Source organism: Mytilus edulis, chromosome 3, assembly GCF_963676685.1.
Source record: "Mytilus edulis chromosome 3, xbMytEdul2.2, whole genome shotgun sequence".
In the NCBI taxonomy this organism is placed as follows: domain Eukaryota; kingdom Metazoa; phylum Mollusca; class Bivalvia; order Mytilida; family Mytilidae; genus Mytilus; species Mytilus edulis.
Genome location: NC_092346.1, coordinates 15,101,161 through 15,120,587, shown reverse-complemented (window position 1 = coordinate 15,120,587; position 19,427 = coordinate 15,101,161). Strand labels below are relative to the sequence as shown.

Below are 19,427 nucleotides of genomic sequence, written 5' to 3'. Positions count from 1 at the left end.
CGTCTCAGATGAAGGTTATTCAAAATGGATATCTTACATACTGAAAGCAGTGCTCAATCATTTCTGACTACCTCTGATCATTACCTCATTTGCTGTCGGACTAGCAGTCTCAAGGGATATCACTGCTATATCTAGTCGTTGACTCTACTGGGATATTATGTATATCCGTGGGATCGGTGCTATACCTTTTCTCACTTCCTCTTGATCTGTACCTCTACTCGAGTACTACCAGTCTCCGGTGGTATCGGTGCTATAATTTGTCTCACTACCTCTAGTCGTTACCCCTGGCTGCCAACGGATTGTTAGTCTCCAAGGGTTTCGGTGCTTTTCCTTTTCTCATTACTCATTCTTGGTGATAAGCTCTACTCGGAGGGTATCTGTGGCACCGTGCTATACCTTTTTCATTACATCTTGCTCGTTGCCTTTACTAGAGGACTATAATCCTCAAGGGTATTGAAACTTTACCTTCTCTTACCTCCTTTTGGCAGTAACTTCTGCTCGAAGACTATGAGTATACCAGGATATGGTTGCTATATCTTTTTTCATTACCTCCTGGTCGTTATCTCTATTAGAGGAATATGAGTTTCCGATGGTATTAGTTCTATATATTTTCTACCACCAATTCATCGATACATCTGCTGGAGGAATATCAATCTCCCTGTATACAGGTTCTCACTTGTTTCTCGTTCGTTTGATGTGTTTGAGCTTCTTCTTTTGTCATTTGATTAGGGACTTTCATTTTTTAAATTTCCTTGGAGTTCAGTTAACTTACGATCTACCTTTTCTCATAACTCGCAACCGTTTGGTCATTACCTCTCCTTGCGTACCATGTGTCTAGAATAGTATCAGTGCTATACCTTTTTTACAACCTCTTTTGGTCATTACATCTACCCGAGTCTTATGAGTTTTCGAGGTTATCCATTCTTTATATTTTCTCACAAAATCTCGGTCGAAATTTCTATTTGAAGATTATTAGTCTATGTGGTTATTTGTGATATATCTTCCTCACTACCACTTGATTGTAATCTGATCTATTGGAGGACTATGAATATTCCCGGATATCGGTGCTATACCTTTCTCAAAACTATGAATTATCAGTTGTTTTCCATTCGTTCAATGTATTTGAGCATTTGATTTTGCAATTCTTTTAGGGACTTTTCGATTTGAATTTTCCTTGCAGAGTGGCATTTTATTATATTTTTTTCCGCATTAACTATACTGCAGGACCAGGAAGGTATCGGTGCTACACATTTTCTTACTACCTCTTGGTCGTTAAATCTACCGGAAGACTATGAGTTTCCGGGAGTTATTGGTGATATATATTGTCTCACAACCTTTTGGTAGTAACCTTTACTTGATTTTTATAAGTCTTTATGATTAACGGTGATATATCTTTTCTCGTTTCCTCTTTTCCTCTACTGGAGGACTATTCGTCTCCGCTGGTATTTGTGTAATACCTTTTTTTACTACCTCTTGTTTGCTTCCTCTACTTGAAGAATACCATTGGGTCATCAGTCGTCGAGGGTATTTACCTATCAGAAGCCAATGTTTCTGTTCTTTTCATGATTTAGGTGAAATACCACCAAATCATGATACGTCACATCCGGTTGTATACGACGTAGGTCGAAAAAAAAATCTCTTGAATTTGATAGTTGTAGGTAATTAATCCTACATTGTATTGCAGTAAAAACATTTCTGTGTCATAAACATATGTCTTGGGTATTTATAAACACCATTATTTTTTATTTCGGATTTCTATAGAAAATTTTGTAATCTTGAGATTACATGGTGACTAAATCCTTGTACACAGATAAAATAAGGGGATAAATAAGATTGGTTAACTTCCAATGATTGTTATTTTATTATATGCAAAGAAATGTTATGTGAAATTTTTTCTGTAGTACTGGACAGGATAAAACTTTACTCATGTCAAGTATTTCTTTATTAATTTTGAGACAAAGATAAATTCTGCACATTTTTTTTGAAAAGTGCAAATTTAACAAAGAGTTATAGGGGAAAGTCAATGGTGGTATTACACCTAATAAGTCATTATTTACCACACCAATGTTTTTTGTGTATTGTTACTATTGTTTTATTCGTTTGGTTTGGGTTTGTTTGTGTTTTGGCTGGATACAGCACATAAACATGATTGCTCACCCTTTTCCAGATTCGACACATTTCACGTTCAATCAATAGAAGAATTAAAGCTTTAAAAAAACAAGAATATTATATTGATTTTAAATGTGTTTAACAAAATGACAAAGAGTTACAAAATGTATCGCAGCCTTTTGGATCCTCAGTGCTTTTTAACTTCGATATTTATTTAGCGTTTTTTAATTGTTGTATTCGAGAGTCACTGGTGAGTCTTTTGTGAAAGAAACTGGTGAGTCTTTTGTGAAAGAAACTGGTGTAGAAAATTTTATACCTGGTGTCAATGGTGAGCTTTTTTATAATACCTATCAAAGATTTTTCAGAAAAAGAGATGACAAGATTTCAGCCATTTTTTGCAACTTAGATTTGAAGATAGTAAAATGTAAATACAAAGTAATAACATAAGTTTATGAATAAACATGATGATAATAATGTAGTCAATAGAGAAAATGTCATTGTTAGTGTCCCAATCATTCCATGATGAAGATTATCCATGTTTTGGATATTTTGCATATAAATATATATACTAGTATATATATTTGTCAAATGTAATACTTGTATCTCCAAAATTGTTGCCTTAGTTTTTGTGGCACTTCAGTGTTTCTGTTGTTCCTTTATTTTCCTCTTATAGTTGATGTGTTTCCATCGGTTTTATAGTGTAACCCGGATTTATTTTCTCTCAATCGATTTATGACTTTTAAACAGCGGTAAACTATTGTAGCCTTTATTTGTTTCACAGTTCATTGCAGATTTTGATAAACGGAAAAAGAAAGAATGGGTATCATCAAGTTTGACATTTATTGCACTTCTTCGTTAATCTCATGTACAAAATGTTATTTTTAATCAAATGCAAATACGAACACAACACGTTAATGAATATCTTATTTCTTATTTCTCACAACAACATTCATTGACAGATATTTGAAAAATTTAAAAACGTTACGTTTGAATCGAGAATCCAATCATGATAAAGAAACTACAGTGATGGAATAATGTCTACATTACTATATTTGACCAAATATAAGCAATATTACACATTACATATTAATATCCTTGATATTTTTGCAATAATTGGTTTAACTTCGTTAAGTTTTGTAACCGCATGTTACATGGGCTGTAAACCAATCACATCTACAAGCTTCAAATCTTTTTACACAAATCATTAATAATTTAATGCATTATCTAAACATTTCGTTAAAAATTTTGATTTGTAAAAAACATATATGCTTGTATTGTTAAAAAAAAATCACCAATTTGAATTGATATTAACATTAGAAGATATGATATGATCGATTGCCAATGAAACGGCTCTCCAACAAGAGACATAATAACACAGAAATTGACAACTATAGGTCACCGTACCGACTTCAACAATGAACAAATATCATAGTCAGCTTTAAAAGACCTTTAAATGAGTGTACTTTCAGTTTTGAATATTTGTCAATTTGAAAGTCCATGCCCATTGACATGGCAATTTATTCCAGGATATATTTGGTATCGTTATATTCAGTCCTTGTGCACCAGTCGTTGTAGTCCATTGGAATTTCTCTGGATATCCAAGCATAGTAACTATTGTATTTGTAGAAGTAATAGGTGCCCCAAGTGTTAGGGTGTTATTTTGTGGCCATGACAACACTACAGCATAAACAAATTTCTCATCAGTTTTCTTCATTGTGTACCTGTTTCAATTAAATAGTCGGTTTAAATTATTCGAAATATGTCAGATAATAATGAAATACAAGCATTTTAGAGCAGCGGTATACTACTGTTGCCTTAGTTTTGCATTTCAACAATTGGTTTTCCCTCTCAAAAATATACCGACAAAAGTCTTTTAATAATTATCTTTGCAAGTCTTGATGAATTTTAGAACATAACAGTTTTCGTTATTTATGGTAAAAATATTTTTGACATGTTTACCTATTATGTCTGTTTGTTTTGTTCACACATCGTTGTCTATATTATGGAATTTGATGCGATAATCATACATTGAGAGGTTTAGCTAGCTTTAAACCAGGTTTAATCAACCATGTTCTACATATGAAAATGCCTGTATCAAGTCAGGAATATGACAGTTGTTATCCATTTGTTTGGTTTGTTTGAGCTTTTGATGTTGTCATTTGATTAGGTACATTCAATTTTGAATTTTCCTCAGTGAGCAGTGTTTTTGTGATTTTACTTTTTGCATGTTATAGGAATTATAAACTATAGTTAATTTATGGAGTTAATTCATATAATAATAACTCTGATTTTCATTGTTATGATTATATTCAGTTGGCAAATAAATAAACAAAATAAAAAATAACTTTAAGACTTTAAGAAACTGGCCAGTGTTATAAAATTATTATTTTAGACTATGCGTTTGTTTTCAATTCGTTTGATGTGTAAAAATTGAGCTTTTTGTTATTTGATAAGGCTTTCCGATTAGAATTTTCCGTGGATTTAAATGTTTTTTTTTATTTATGCATTTATTTTTATGCATGGTAGATATACTATAGGTTTATGGTTTGAACATAGGTTAACCACTGTCGTCTTAATTTAAATAAATAATACCAGACATATCGAGTTGTTGTATCCTTTTGATGGCTCCATGGCACAGTACTGTATATCCCCTCACCATTACACCGAAGCCATTGCCCAAGCTGTCGAAGTCTCTCTTCAAATATAGGTGTAATTTTACCTTCCTTTGTAGGACCAACATCTAATATCATATTCCCACCACAACTTTTAATACAAATAATTCTTAGTAAGAATAGTAAACAAAAAGGTCCAAAATACTGAGTGCAATGCATGACTGTTGTTAACAGAAAAATAGGAAATATAGTATTTAAAGAATGTGAACTTTATAAAGATCTGTGCAGGATTCTAGTAATATTCCCTTCAAATGTTATTTGTATACTAGAAATGACATTATACGAAATACATTGGTTTGTATGTTAAGAGCCAATGTAACTTGAGCTTGAGTTATAAAGTAATGAACAACAGGATCCTAAGTAGCTTATTTGATAAACTGTTTAAAAAATGCCATCTGATATTTATTTAAGTCTTTATTGCAATATTATAAGGCCTATCGTTTTTGCTATTGATAGTTTCTACTGATCTATTATAGTTTTCAAAATAATTGGCATAAACACAAAAATAAGTTTATAAGTAATAAACTCTTTGTTGTCTGATTCAATTGTCTCGGTCATGTTGGCATTTTTGTAGAGTTTGTATGCTTATCATTTTTACTGTTTTAAAAATAAAATCACAAAAATACTGAAATCAGAGGAAAATCTAATCGGAAAGTCCATAATCACATGGCAAAATCAAATGACAAAACACTTCAAAAACGAATGGACAAGAACTGTCATATTCCTGACTTGGTACAGGCATTTTCAAATGTAGAAAATGGTGGATTGAGCCTGGTTTTATAGCGCTAAACCTCTCACTTCTACGACAGCTGCATCAAAGATTCTCCTTGGTTTGAAACAGGTAAAAATATCATCATTTATGGGTAATAAATATGTACATATCCAATCGTTTCGGGTATTTGGAATTTTTGTAGAACTTATTCAACTTTTCTATTAACAGTTTCGAACTACAAATTTATATAGTTTTTCGATTAAATCAAAAAGAAACTTTTTGCAGGAAACTGGAAATCCTAGTACATCATTTGGAGTCGGACAAACCTTCCAAGGGTGTGATTCAAATTCACAACCTCGGTGCTGACATGCTGGTGGTACGGTAGATGAACAACTTAAGACCACTAGGCTTCTTATAATTTTCGAGATAACAGACAAAACAAGAACATGAAGAAAGAAAATAAATCAAGAAATTGTCCATTAATTGCAATAACTTCTCAAAGGTGTTATCCGATAGTTTTGATGAAAAAAAGCAGAATTGAGCATAGAATAAAAGACAAAACATGCATTTTACCCGTATGTTCTACTTTTGACATTGGTCGTTATGTTTGCTAATTGTCCGGAAGTAAATTACAATGAACATCACGAAATTCAGTCAAACAGTGCTACGCGTATGTGTCTCAACTGATAAGAGACATATTTTCTCTGTCTAAAATCTTTAGACACAAGAATTAATTCTTAGTTTAACTATCGATTGTACCCCTTCCCCTTTTGGGAATTTTTACAGTCTGAATTTGAATAGTCGTGAGTAATATATTAAAGGAGCAAAAATTGTGTAGCAGGACCCGGTCTCGATGTGTGGAGTTCAAATAATTTCCTGTGACCTTTTCCGTCAGAGAACTCAACAGTGTTTTGAAAATTAAATTGAAGGTGAGATAGTATATACTAGTACTACCGGTTTGATGGAAACCATATTTTACGTACGTGTTTATACAAACAAAACAATTGTATAGAAAATGTATAACTTACTGTAGGCTTTTATTTATAATTCAAAATACCAAATGTACACGTACCTGACTATGGAAACGAGGTTTGAAATTATATCATGAGGACTAAGAAAATTACTGAGTTGCACATTACGTCGGTAGGCCCATGCATCTCTGTCTATTGTCAAGCCTCCTTCAAACTTATGCTTTTGTACAACACCTGTTTAAAACATCAAAAATTAAAATCACAAAAATACTGAACTCAGAGGAAAATCAATTCGGAAAGTCTACAATCACATGGCAAAATCATTTAATAAAACGCATCAAAAACGAATGGAGAAGAACTGTCATATTCCTTACTTAGTACAGGCATTTTCAAATGTAGAAAATGGTGGATTGAACCTGGTTTTATAGCCAGCTAAACCTCTCACTTGTATGACAGTCGCATCAAATTCCAAAATACAATAGAAAAACATTAAAAATGAAATTTTGGAAACTATATGTAATATGAGACTACAATGATATAAATGAACATTTAGGATTGCCTTGTATCATAATGAAAATAATTTGTCATAGAAGAATGTTTTGCCTTTGAAGTTTGCTATATCGTGCAAGGATATTTCATCCTTATTAACAATGACAAAAGGTTGAAGGTTTGATAGTTGACATATCTACGTACCAGGATTAAATTTATCTGCACAAGTAAAGTATCCACCATGTTTACAAAAACAAGTTTCACACCATCTGTCGTTCGTAACAACCGTATCCTTCACTGGACTGCAAAATAATACTGAAGAGGTCATACATGAAAATTATATTCCTGATAACTCGGCTGAGACTCTATCAGTCCCCGAGGATATCACCAGCCCAGTTCATAGTTCTTCGGATCTGGCTAGAAACTACGGATATTGTGTTATAAATGTTTGTCGTAACACAATTTTGAAATTATTTTAAATTAAGGAATATCGCTCATCATGCAAAAAAATCTGTTTCAGGTATAGAGGTGTGATTTTTTTCTATGACAAGTGGTTTTAGCAATCCACAAGAACTTTCGGTCATCCGATGTTCAGTACTTCAGTACTTTGATTTGGTTTACCAGCTCTTCATGAGGTTTGTAATTTCAAATATCGATCCATCATCACTGAAGCGAAATTAGCTGTTGAAATGCGCACTGGTGAGTTTAAACTGGTACTTTTCGTTTAGAATGTGTCCTCCACTACATGGGATATATATAATCTCCTGCTAATTGTGTAGCGTCACATAAGAAAACATTAAATAACTATTGTAAACCTCGGGAGGCTACTCAGACAAAAATTCAAGTTAGTCATAGTTAAGTCCTATATCTCGCAATTATATATAAATGCAAGAAACTTCATCACGTGTCTGTAGTATTGGACATACGGTGGAATTTTTAAGATCTTAACCTTGATAATATGAAACTAGATAATTGTATTGAAGTGAAGTGATACAAGTAATTAAAATTTTAATAATCGTATCTTTAACCAAGACAATAGGTCTAACTTGTTTAACCAAGACAATAGGTCAAACGTATTTAATTTTGCCTCCAACTGTTTGAATTCGAGGTCCACTGATGAAACTATTGTAGACGAAACGCACGTCTGGTGTAACCAATTATAAGCCTGGTATCTTTGAAGAGTTTTATCTTTGTTGAGACAAAGGTTATTAACATCAGAAAAAAAAAGAGGTATTCTTACAAGGCCTGGTGCAAGGCAAACTAGTTGTACATATTCTAAATCATCCCTTCGTAAATTTTACGGGCGCCATCACGAGTTGGTTGACCGTTATTGAATACACAGATGATATCGGATATGTTCCTTACGTCGAAACTTCAATCCCCTTCCCTTTCATGAATGTGACCTACTGAATTAGACTATTTACCGGATTTTTTATCACATAAGCAACACGACGGGTGCCACATGTGGAGCAGGATCTACTTACCCTTCCTGAGCACCTGAGATCTTCTCTAGTGTTTAGTGGGGTTCGTGTTGCTTATTCTTTAGTTTTTTATGTTGTGTCATGTGAACTATTGTTTGTCTGTTTGTCTTTTTTTCACTTTTGTCAGTTTATTTTCTATTTATGAGTTTGACTGTCCCTCTGGTATCTTTCGTCCCTTTTTTCTGGTAAGACAATCAAGGACTCGACGCACGCAAATAATTTTAATTAATACCAAGCTGTTTCATGCGTCTGTCATACCAGTGAGATGTTTAGCTAGATATAAAACCAGGTAAAATCCACCATTTTCAACATAAGGAAATGTCTGTACCAGGTCAGGAGTATATGACAATTGTTTGCCATTCGTTTCATGTGTTCGAGCAAAATTAATATTAAAAGAACGGGATGTGGTATAATTGCCAACTATCCGCCAAGAACCACATCACGTTGAAGAAAGCAACCAACGGTTATCATAAAACTTGCAACAATGAGTATATGATACTGTATAGTAAGCTTTAAAGGGTCTTGCAAAGTCCATGCTTCGATAAGGGAACCCGTATCATTAACATAAAAAGATATCAAATTCTGATTTAGGGGTTATGAGGAGATTGATATGTAAATGTGAACTGTAGTGTGTACCTTATTTGTTGAAGAATACCGCGAGTACACAAAATAATTGTATGGTTAAAACTGGGAGAAACTTAAAATAAATTGTTATACTGGGTTGAAGAGGAGTTGTTGATACAAATGGGTACCCCAAAATAAAGGTATGACAAAGTCCAAGCTTTGCTACAAGAAACTTTAGAAATAATTCGGACAAAAAAGTATACATGTAAAAAAAAGTAAAGGTTTACGCTAAAAAATTCTGAGAAAGTTTACTTGAATTATAATTTTGTGTTCAGGAGAAAACGGATACAAATTTGTACTATTATAGTGAGCTGATATAAGTCTATGTCATTCAAAATTAAATACCTAAAACCATTCAGATGAAGAAATTAAATAAAAGATGCAAAAGAACATCATTAAAGTAAATTTCTGTGAATTTTTCATAAATTTCTGTTAAGCGGTCCAGGAGCAGCTGCAGATACAAAAATAGGATGTATGGACGAATCAAAGTACAGAAGGACTCTCCAATCACTAAAAACCCCACGTTTTAGAACGCAGGAGGTAAAATTGTATTATCTAAAGTCATGTGGTTTAACTAATGAAGATGTCACGTGCATTTGCCGTTTCCCTCACACCTTCCTCAGTTGCCTCAATGACAATAACTTTTACCGATGTAGGTGGCTTCTGCCAGCCAGCCCTTGTTGCCACATTATTATTTAGTGATAAAGGTTCTTACGATGTTTGTTAAGTACTAAAGTTAAATTCAACAATGATGTTACCTTTCATTATAAAGCCAAGCTAAGAATTCCTGTGATTTGTAATACTCCGCCGGACCTTTCAGTTCACACATATCAGACCATAAAACTTCCGGTTTGTAGTTATTGATCAATTCATACAGTGCCGGTTGAACTTTAAACTATAAAAACAAAATCACAAATAGATAAGACAGAATTGTGATTCCTCTTTAAATTTGTGAAAAAGACAACTCTAAAATTTAATGTAAATAATACAGACGTTTAGAATATTGCAGTATTATGTGAGTCTTGAAGTGAATGTTTTTATGTTGCTAACATCTTGAAGCATACGAGACAATATCTGAAAAAGTCCAATTTTTTCCAATAAGAAAAAACAAAAAACAATCTTTAGACCCGGTATTTTAATAGCACAAATCGAAGAACACACATTGGGGATCTAGGAACTGTTGTCTGTAATTCAGACAATTGTTTAATAAGGAAAGAATTGCAATTTTAAAAATGGTACAAAAAAATCCAGTTCTTTCCTGTTACCAAAGTGAATCAATTTAACAAAGTTTCTAATGGGAATAAGGAATAAGTTTAAGACACTATTTGTAGTTTACTAGTATATCCTGCAATAGTTTATCAAATGCCAATTATTGATTTTGGCATTTGCAATACAACAGGTTTAGAAATATACTTAAATATAGTCAGATATATTGGTAACGTGAAAGAATCTTGAGACAACGGTAACAGGACAGAGTTGGTAACAGAAAGGATTTTTATTCCCCACCTACGATAGTAGAGGGGCATTATGTTTTCTGGTCTGTTGCTCCGTTCGTCCGTCCGTCCGTCCGTCTGTGATTCCGTTCGTCCGTCCAGGTTAAAGTTTTTGGTCAAGGTAGTTTTTGATGAAGCTGAAGTCCAATCAACTTGAAACTTAGTACACTTGTTGCTTATGAGATGATCTTTCTAATTTTTAAGCCAAATTAGACCTTTGACCCCAATATCACGGGCCACTGAACATAGAAAATGAAAGTGGGAGTTTCAGGTTAATGTTTTTGGTCAAGGTAGTTTTTGATGAAGCTGAAGTCCAATCAACTTGAAACTTAGTACACTTGTTGCTTATGATATGATCTTTCAAATTAGATAATTACCCAATTTCACGGTCCATGGAACATGGAAAAGGATAGTGCGAGTGGGGCATCCGTGTACTTTGGACACATTCTTGTTCTGCTTTATTTTAAAGTTTAAGAAAAATACATCATTTTAGATTGGTCACAATTGGAAGATAACAGCAAACAATTTCATTTATCCGTTGAAATTGTATTTGCAAGATGAAAAATCTGCCTAGGTAATGAAAAATTCTAAAATAAATTCTTTTCTGTTACTATCTACTATACTAGAATTGCACAATGTTCTCTACTGTTATCAAAAGCAAAAAACCTATTTTTTTATTCAATATATTTTATATTATTTTGAAATTTATTTGATATGGTGGTGATAACTTATATTAAATGAAATGGTTGGCATATAGTAGATTAACTTTTCGATTCTTCAGTGAAATTGTCTTGAACATTCTTCCTGTTACTGATGATGGTTCTGCAGTTACTTTTTATCAGGTAACATGACAGAACGTAACAGAAAGGAATTACGCGATAGTTTTTGTCCTTTTTATCACATTAAATGTAAGTGTATATCCTGTGACATATAACTTTAAAAAGATGATATAAAAACACTTAATGGTGTGGTGCACACTTAAAAATATTTAAAACTCTTGAAAGCTTTGTTTGGACATTTTTATAGCAATTCAAAATAATGACAGTTCCTTCAGCATGGAAATGACTATAATATACCTTTACAAACTGATACACTGATTTTGTCACAACATCATTAAAGTGGAGCTTAAGTCTTATAGGATTGTAAGTATGCTTTATTTTATCACCTTGCACTTTCACTACTTGACTGTAGTTTTCTACAGCAGTTGGTTCAAATTTCTGACCAGTTGAACAATTTGATTTTATAAAACAAACTGCAATTTGGTCAAAATTTTGAATGAGTTGCAATTGCTGAATAGCAACACTAACAGTCAAATCACTGTAATGCATTCAGGAAATGATGCTCTTCACAATACGCAATGGGAAAATAACTCTTGGTCTTGTAAAAGTTTCCACAGGTAAAAAAAAAAACAGTAGTTACAGGAGGGAAATCACCCCTGGGGACACATTTTTTTTCTCTTAAAATTTGCAAAAATTTTATTACATGATATAGTTATAATATAAAACGACAAATTAGGGGAAAGTTTATTATATAATATATCATATATTTGAGAATCAAACGCATGTTTAATTAATTTGGATATTATTTGAATGATTTAGTTTTTAAAAACACACAGGGGACAACATGATTTTAAGGGGGGGGTTTACATACTTACATTTAGAGCTTTGTGTTAATCTTTGATATAAGTCCGATTTTTTTTTTAAATAAAAAAAAAATTGTACTTTTCTATCATTTAGTTTCATACCTAACATTGAGTGTTTCTGTAATTTGTCTAGATACCGAAGTCAATATTTTAGCTAAAGTTCGAATAGCAACTTTATGAATAAAATCTGGAAAACTGGCGTGTGATTTTAGAAGAAATGATAACTGACCTTTACATATTCTTGTCCAGTATAGTTACTTTCTTTGTCCTTCAGATAGAGTGGATTAAACCATTCCTGTAGACAATGGTATAGTCCTACTTTAAGTGACGATTTCTTACGCAAGGCTGCGGAAAATTCACCTGAAAATCATGGCTATACATTTTTCATTCTATGTAAACGTACTGACGGGTTAAAACATGTTAGGTACTTTTGATTACGGCTGTGTCGTGTGTTCAGGATTATCTTGTCATTGCGCCATCGGTCTATATATGAGAATTTTTAGAATTTAGAAATCAAGTAATATTTCCAAAAAAAAAATTGAAACATCCGCTCCAGCCCTGTTTTATTTTATTGTTTTTCTTTTTTATTTCGTATTTTATAACATGTTATGAAAGAGGGACCAAAGATACCAAAGGGACAGTAAATCTCATAAATCTAAACAAACTGACAACGCCATGGCTAAAAATGAAAAAGACAAACAAACAAAAGCACACATGACACAACATAGAAAACTAAAGAATAAACAACACGAACCCCACCAAAAAACTAGGGATGATCTCAGGTGTTTCCAAGATTATTCTACTACCTAACAGTTTTCATTTCATTGTTTTCCATAATACATGTAGATGTTCGTTAGTTATATTTAACTTTACGATCATTGGTTATGTCAATATTTCAATTATCTAATGCGTCGTTCACACGGACATTTAATTCGAATCGAATGCGAATCGAATTCACAAATCGCGTTCACACACTCTTTTTTTTTACTTCGAATTAATTTTCAATATTTCAATTATCTATGTGTCTTTGTCGTGCATGAAGGTGGACAAAATGCTAAAAACTAGAGTAGAAAAGGGAATCTGAGTTATATTATTTAAGATTATCTTTATATAGTTCGTTTAATCGTTGAATACAGATACACAGCAAATCAGCGACGATTTATTCTCCTTTCAAATTTTATGACCGTTTGTTTCAATATCAATACAAACCATAACCTATAGTTTCATCTTGTATTTATGAATTTACACTAAAACAATGGTAGGCGTGTTTTCCTTCGAAGTCAAAAGATTGATTGATAGATTGATTGATGCCTAATATTCAGCGGAAAATATTAGATGTAAAATTAGGACGACAACCTGTTACAAATAATACGATATCAATATAACCTGCTTGAACGAAAGCGACGACTTGAGTCGGAATTTTTACTTATTGATGAGGTTAATTAGTTAGAAAGTTCTTACCAACAATATCTCTCTTAGGTCCTGTAGAGTTGGAGTTCCAGTTGAAGCTTGTTTTTGAAGGCCATAGTGTAAAGCCATCGCAGTGTTTTGTAGTAAGCACAGCATACCTTAAATATATATAAAGACAAATCAGTTTATTTTCTTTTATACTTGCTGATTAATAAATAATTTCGAGGTATTTATCAATGCGAATATTAAGATTTTCCGGGTAAGTATCGCAATAATAAGAACTCGCAATTTGGAAACCGAAACATAGTCCTGTTTGAAAATCATTTCAAAATCGCAATAATTACACTTGCATTTTTGTCCATTCTCAACACATCGCAATAATACATGCACGCAATAATTTCAGAATTTACAGTAAGTAAATAAACATCGAACCGTTTTTATCACAAATCATGCGTATCTCTGTTTCATCTTGCCTACGCTATATTTGAGTAAAACGATCAGATCTGCACAAAATTCTGAAAATGTAATAAAGAATTTCTGTAAAGTCCTTTTCGCACTATTGTATTGGAGATCCAAGGTCAGACATTAAAAAAACTGTAATAATCATCTACGTGTGATAAGCTTTATTTTTTATTTTAATTTGTTTGCTAAAGTCCAGTGGCAAATAGTTTATGCATGTTCAGGACGAGAACTAATAGACATGAATAAATACGATAAGTTATTTTTGGATTAAAGATGCCCGGGGAAGATAAATACTGCAACTGTCCTTGCAAAAGTCCACTTAATAGATTCCTAAAAGAATTGTTGCAAACGTTTCTTAACGTGTGAGAACGAAAGACTCTCTTTAAACGAGGCATCGGACTTAACTTTCCCATTCCTATATTTTTTTATAAAATTAAGAAGCCGTAGTACACTAGTAGTGAACATTTAGCAAAAACTTTATATATACAGACCATCTCAAAGACTTAATGACCAATGGTGCAAGTTAGTTCAAATAAAAATATGCCTGAGACAATTTATCCAGACAGAAAATTTCAAGCGGATCCCTTTTACAACATAAATGTGTACTAAATATTAATTTGATAGCTCCTTATGCTAAAGATATATCGAAATCACCATTTATCTATACACTTATAAATGTGCCAAAAAGTCAAAATATTCATACAAAGATCTTACTTTGCACCAGAAGCGTTGAATATTTCCGCCCATTCCTCAGCATTAAAGAACTCCGCAGTAAATTCCGCTGCAAAATCTTGGTAAGTAAATCTAGGAGGGTAATTTTTCTTCATGAATTCTACACTGTTCATGTCACTTTTATCATGCCAGTATTTCCAGAACCACGACGGAACATGGTCAAAACTCGGTACAGAAAATACTCCAAAATGAATAAATATGCCAAGTTTTGCCTGGTCGTACCACTGAGGAAGTGGGCGGGTATCTAATGAGTCCCAGTTTGGTTCGTATTTAATACTGACCACTGTCTGGTGCACAATAAGCAGTACAATGTATTTTAACAATGTCATTTTCTATATCACTTCAGCTGAAATAAATAATAATAATAATAATAATAATAATACCAACTAGAGGATCCAATGGCCTCTCTGAATCGCTATACACTATCATGTCTTTCTTATAATAGTGATATTTTTCGGTTTTCAATGTAAAAGCCAAAAATGCAAAGAGGAATAAAATCTTCTGTTTAACACTTTTGATTTTCTTTTACATTGTTATGTCTTTTCTTGCTGATCTCTTTTTTTATTGATGTTTGATTTACTCTGCATTAGCACAAAAAGGCTATATCGCGGCGAGAGTTAATTTTTTTTTTTAGTTACATTATATTTGTATTTGTTAATTTTGCATTTGAAGATGACAACGTGTATAGGGAAATTGTGCAAAGTATTTTTCCTGCAGAATGTCGGCGACACGCTTTGAATAACTACAGCTTCCTCAACTAAAAACATATCTGAACTCGATCATTGGTATAGCAAAGGATGTTAAAATCATCGTCCCAATAAACACCAACATCATCTAATCCATTTAAAAAAGCAAACATTAACTCATGTAAGGGGTCACTTGGCATTTACGATCGTGGTTTGTTTTATTTGTAGATTGTAAAACAGGTAAAACTCGTAATATGGAACAATCATTCAAAATTTTTAGTTAGCTGTATACCGGTATTGCTGATTAGTTTCAAAGTTGATCGAGAGTTTCAGCAAAAATCATTCTTTTATTAATGTATGCAATAGTTTTATAAAAAAAAAATCTCTTGTATAACACCAATGTTCGTAGTCACGTTCTTACCTTTTTCTTTACACATGAACTTCTCTTCACGTGCCACTGTGTATAACTTCTGGTGTCAATATACTCATATGATTCTACGGAGGATGTAAACAAGTTATCTGTTTGTGAATATGATAACAATATAGTAGATAACAACAATAATAATACTGAGATATGATCACGTAATATTTCAAAACTCCGACATCTTGAAAATACTTTTCTGGTGTAAGCCTAAAGAGGATAACTCTCATAACAACGAACCCAAATGTTCCTGTTTTCCGTTAGAGCCATTCATTCACGTACCTCTCACCTTAAAGTGGGTACAATTATGAACACTATTTTTTTTTTAAATCATTCCATTTTATTTTCAATAAAGACCACCAATTCTTATGTCCAATCTAATAAATGATTTCCAAAAAAGTTTTTTCTCGAAAATTGACAAAACAATGACTAGTGTCACGATTTTAAAGAAAAAGAAAAGTGCGCTCAAGTAGTTTTCCAAACGCAATTGCAGGATGACGAATTGCAGGATAGCTTTTCATAAAGAGAATTGCAGGATGAGAATTGCTGGATAGCTTGACACTAGTAAAACAATGATGTACATGAGGCAATCGATGCCTCAATCATTTAATCATCGACACTTAAGCTTGAAAAGGGCTTTTGATGTTGATATGTATAAATATCCTGCCTCGTCTGGAATGTGTTTTTGTTGGATGTTTTTCCTGCTTTGTATCAATCTGATGAATTACATAGGCGGATCCACCCACCCCAAGCTAGCCCGCTCTCCCTTTTTGTGGGAAAACTTTGGTAGATTATATAGGGAATCACTGAAGTATGACTGGTGCGGGCACCTCTTAGGTCAGTCAGTGGGCCCCCTTACAAAAAGTTCCGGAAACTGCACTGAGTTAAGCCTTTTTCAACTGATTCTTATATTTTGTACTCTTGCAATACTGTTACACCACTGTCCCGGGTTAGACTGATGGTTTGGTGCCGGCAAACGTGTTTAACCCCACCATATTCTGTATTTGCCTGTCCCATGACAAAAGCCTTCAAACCAGTGCTTGCAGTTTGTTGCTGTGTTACATGTTCGATTTCCGTTCATTGTTTTGCACATAAATCAAGCCATTAGTATTCTCGTTTGAATTGTTTTGCATTTGTTTTTTCTGAGAGTTTTGTTATTTCGTGGACTTTCATAGCTGATGGTTTTGCTCATTGTTCGTGAAGACGGTGCGATGACATATAGTTGTAAACTTATATGTCATTTGGTCTCTGGTGGAGAGTTGTCTCATTGGCAATCATACCACATCTTCTCATTTTCAAATTAATACTTGAAGTCATTATCAAAGCATTATATTCAGATATAAGCGGCGTAAACACCGTGAACACACGGACATTCATTAAAGTGAAATTGTCTTCCATTTGCTCCTTTTCATGCACTCTTTGTGTTATTGAAATATGGGAAATAATGAAGCAGAAAATTAAATTGTACAATAGCAAAGATGTTTACTCTTGAATATACTTGTGTGACTGTCCCTGTAATGGGGGGAGGGGGTGTTAATGGAGAAGGAAAGATTTTCTGCATGCTATAACAAACAATGAGGACAAATAAATTAAATGTTGAATGAGTAATTCAATGTTTTAAAGATTGTGTGTTAAAATTGTAATCCTTAGTAATATATACGATTCTATAATTATAAAGTATTTTCCCTTAATATTGGACTTAATCAAAATATTTACTAGTAATTGATTTTTAGAAATAATTTCAGGTTGCTTCGCGTACGTGTTTGCGTCTATCTTAAAATATGCTAAGGTTTAGGGACGACATCAAAAGTTCAATGAAGGATAAAAAACTTAATTCACATAGTTTTTTCACTGACCCCCCACCCCCTCTTAACTTAATTTGGGAAAAATCGATTGACCCATATAGATATATGTAAAAATCAATGTCGGATAACCAAATCTTGCAGCAGTTCAACCCCCCCACCCCCAAACTATTTGAATTAAGTTTTTTATCTTACATTGATCTTTTGATGTCGTCCCTTATTACTGATATATTGTGTACAACACATTCAATCAATAGCTGTTAATTGTCAATATCATAAACAGGGAAGTAAATTAGAACGCAATGTTTCTTGTTTTTATTTATTGACCTTTACAGTTTAACTAGTTTGACAACTACTAAATATATGTATATATATATATATATATATATAGCACAGACGATTTTTAATTCCTTAAAAAAAACAATGTCACTCACGGACACCATGGACACCTAGCATTTCTGGTTACATATTCATCGATTGTTTGACAATTTACAATTCATCCTTCAAGCTCAAGATGTTTGTTTGATGCGTGTTGTTTGGTTGCTGTCTTATTGACGCCTACCTTGTGGTTTTATTGACGACTACCTCGTCCGTATTTGTTCTCGTAAATAAACATCAATATCTGTCAAGAAATATACACATCACGCATGAGCCGAGTACCTAAATCTTTCTGGATTTGTTTGACATAACATGTTGAATCGATTGGTTCAATTCACTGCATGTGAATTAAAATTAAAACCTACCATAATATAAACATCTTACCTTACACGGGATTATTGAACATACACACTTAAAATAACTCAACACACTTTTCCGATATTATTTCACAGGTGGATGATTTCGTAATTTAATATGCAGATTTAATTTATTCTGTATGTAACGCAGGACAATATGCAACTGGTTCCATACATGATCACGTTTGATTTGTTTTTATGACCAATTTATGGGAATTTTGTTTTCTGGTCTGTGGGTCCGTCCGTTCGTCCGTCTGTCCCGCTTCAGGTTAAAGTTTTTGGTCGAGGTAGTTTTTAATGAAGGTGAAGTCCAATCAACTTGAAACTTACATGACTTAGTACACATGTTCCCTATGATATGAACTTTCTAATTTTAATGCCAAATTAAAGATTTTACCCCATTTTCACGATCCACTAAACATAGAAAATGATAATGCGGATGGGGCATCCGTGTACTTAGGACACATTCTTGTTATCCATGTGAAAAGAACAAGAAAATGATTGCATCATCAATAGGTGATCAGAGACCATCTAACCTCGAAATACTAAAACAAAGGGGTAGCAGATGAATTTTACATATATATATTATATATTGAAAGATGCACATTTTATACTTTTTGAGTTTTTATACAACAAAATTTAAAAAAGGCATTAACATGTTTAAAACAACATGTACCAATAATGCTTCATTTGCGAAACATACAAAAACAATTTTGGTTATAGCAAATATATAGACAAAACAAACATAAGAAAAGCTCGACAATAATAATTTTCAAATCAAATCAAATATTTTATAGTTGTATAAACTTTACAGTTTGTGACCAACATGTATTAACACAATATACATGCATACATATCAAACATATCAAACATATACATATCAAACATATCAAACATATACAATAAAAACAGCATCAAAATTTATAAAAACAAACAAGCTGTTAAGAGTCCCCTGGCACTCAGTTCGAATGACTTTTTCAATAAATT

At 32.8% G+C, this 19,427-nt stretch overlaps 1 protein-coding gene across 7 annotated transcripts; it reads right to left on the bottom strand.

Moving 5' to 3' along the window:
- Positions 1–2,935: 2,935 nt before the first annotated feature.
- On the bottom strand, positions 2,936–18,631 carry LOC139515884 (alpha-L-fucosidase-like). Of its 7 annotated transcripts, none has more exons than XM_071305622.1 (10): positions 18,469–18,591; positions 15,905–16,002; positions 14,780–15,143; positions 13,655–13,761; positions 12,423–12,553; positions 9,817–9,953; positions 7,158–7,255; positions 6,566–6,698; positions 4,702–4,872; positions 2,936–3,830 (listed from the first exon to the last, which is right to left on the bottom strand). In XM_071305622.1, exons 3-10 carry the CDS (start codon positions 15,124–15,126, stop codon positions 3,575–3,577), a joined length of 1,380 nt encoding a protein of 459 aa, XP_071161723.1. In that variant the 5' UTR covers positions 15,127–15,143; positions 15,905–16,002; positions 18,469–18,591; the 3' UTR covers positions 2,936–3,574. The 7 variants fall into 7 exon arrangements, with proteins under 7 accessions (XP_071161723.1, XP_071161726.1, XP_071161724.1 ...); XM_071305625.1 differs by having other exon boundaries at positions 15,905–15,978; positions 18,469–18,487; XM_071305623.1 differs by lacking the exon at positions 18,469–18,591 and adding an exon at positions 18,269–18,364.
- Positions 18,632–19,427: the final 796 nt, after the last annotated feature.

What these genes read in the sequence shown, in the direction of transcription:
- LOC139515884 (XM_071305628.1), bottom strand. Translation starts at nt 15,126, where the DNA reads ATGACATTGTTAAAATACATTGTACTGCTTATTGTGCACCAGACAGTG. An exon ending in CTGGACAAGAATATGTAAAG is followed by an intron (nt 9,954 to 12,422) that starts GTCAGTTATCAT and finishes TTGTTTTTATAG; the next exon opens with TTTAAAGTTCAACCGGCACT. An exon ending in TGCAGATAAATTTAATCCTG is followed by an intron (nt 6,699 to 7,157) that starts GTACGTAGATAT and finishes TGTTTTAAACAG; the next exon opens with GTGTTGTACAAAAGCATAAG.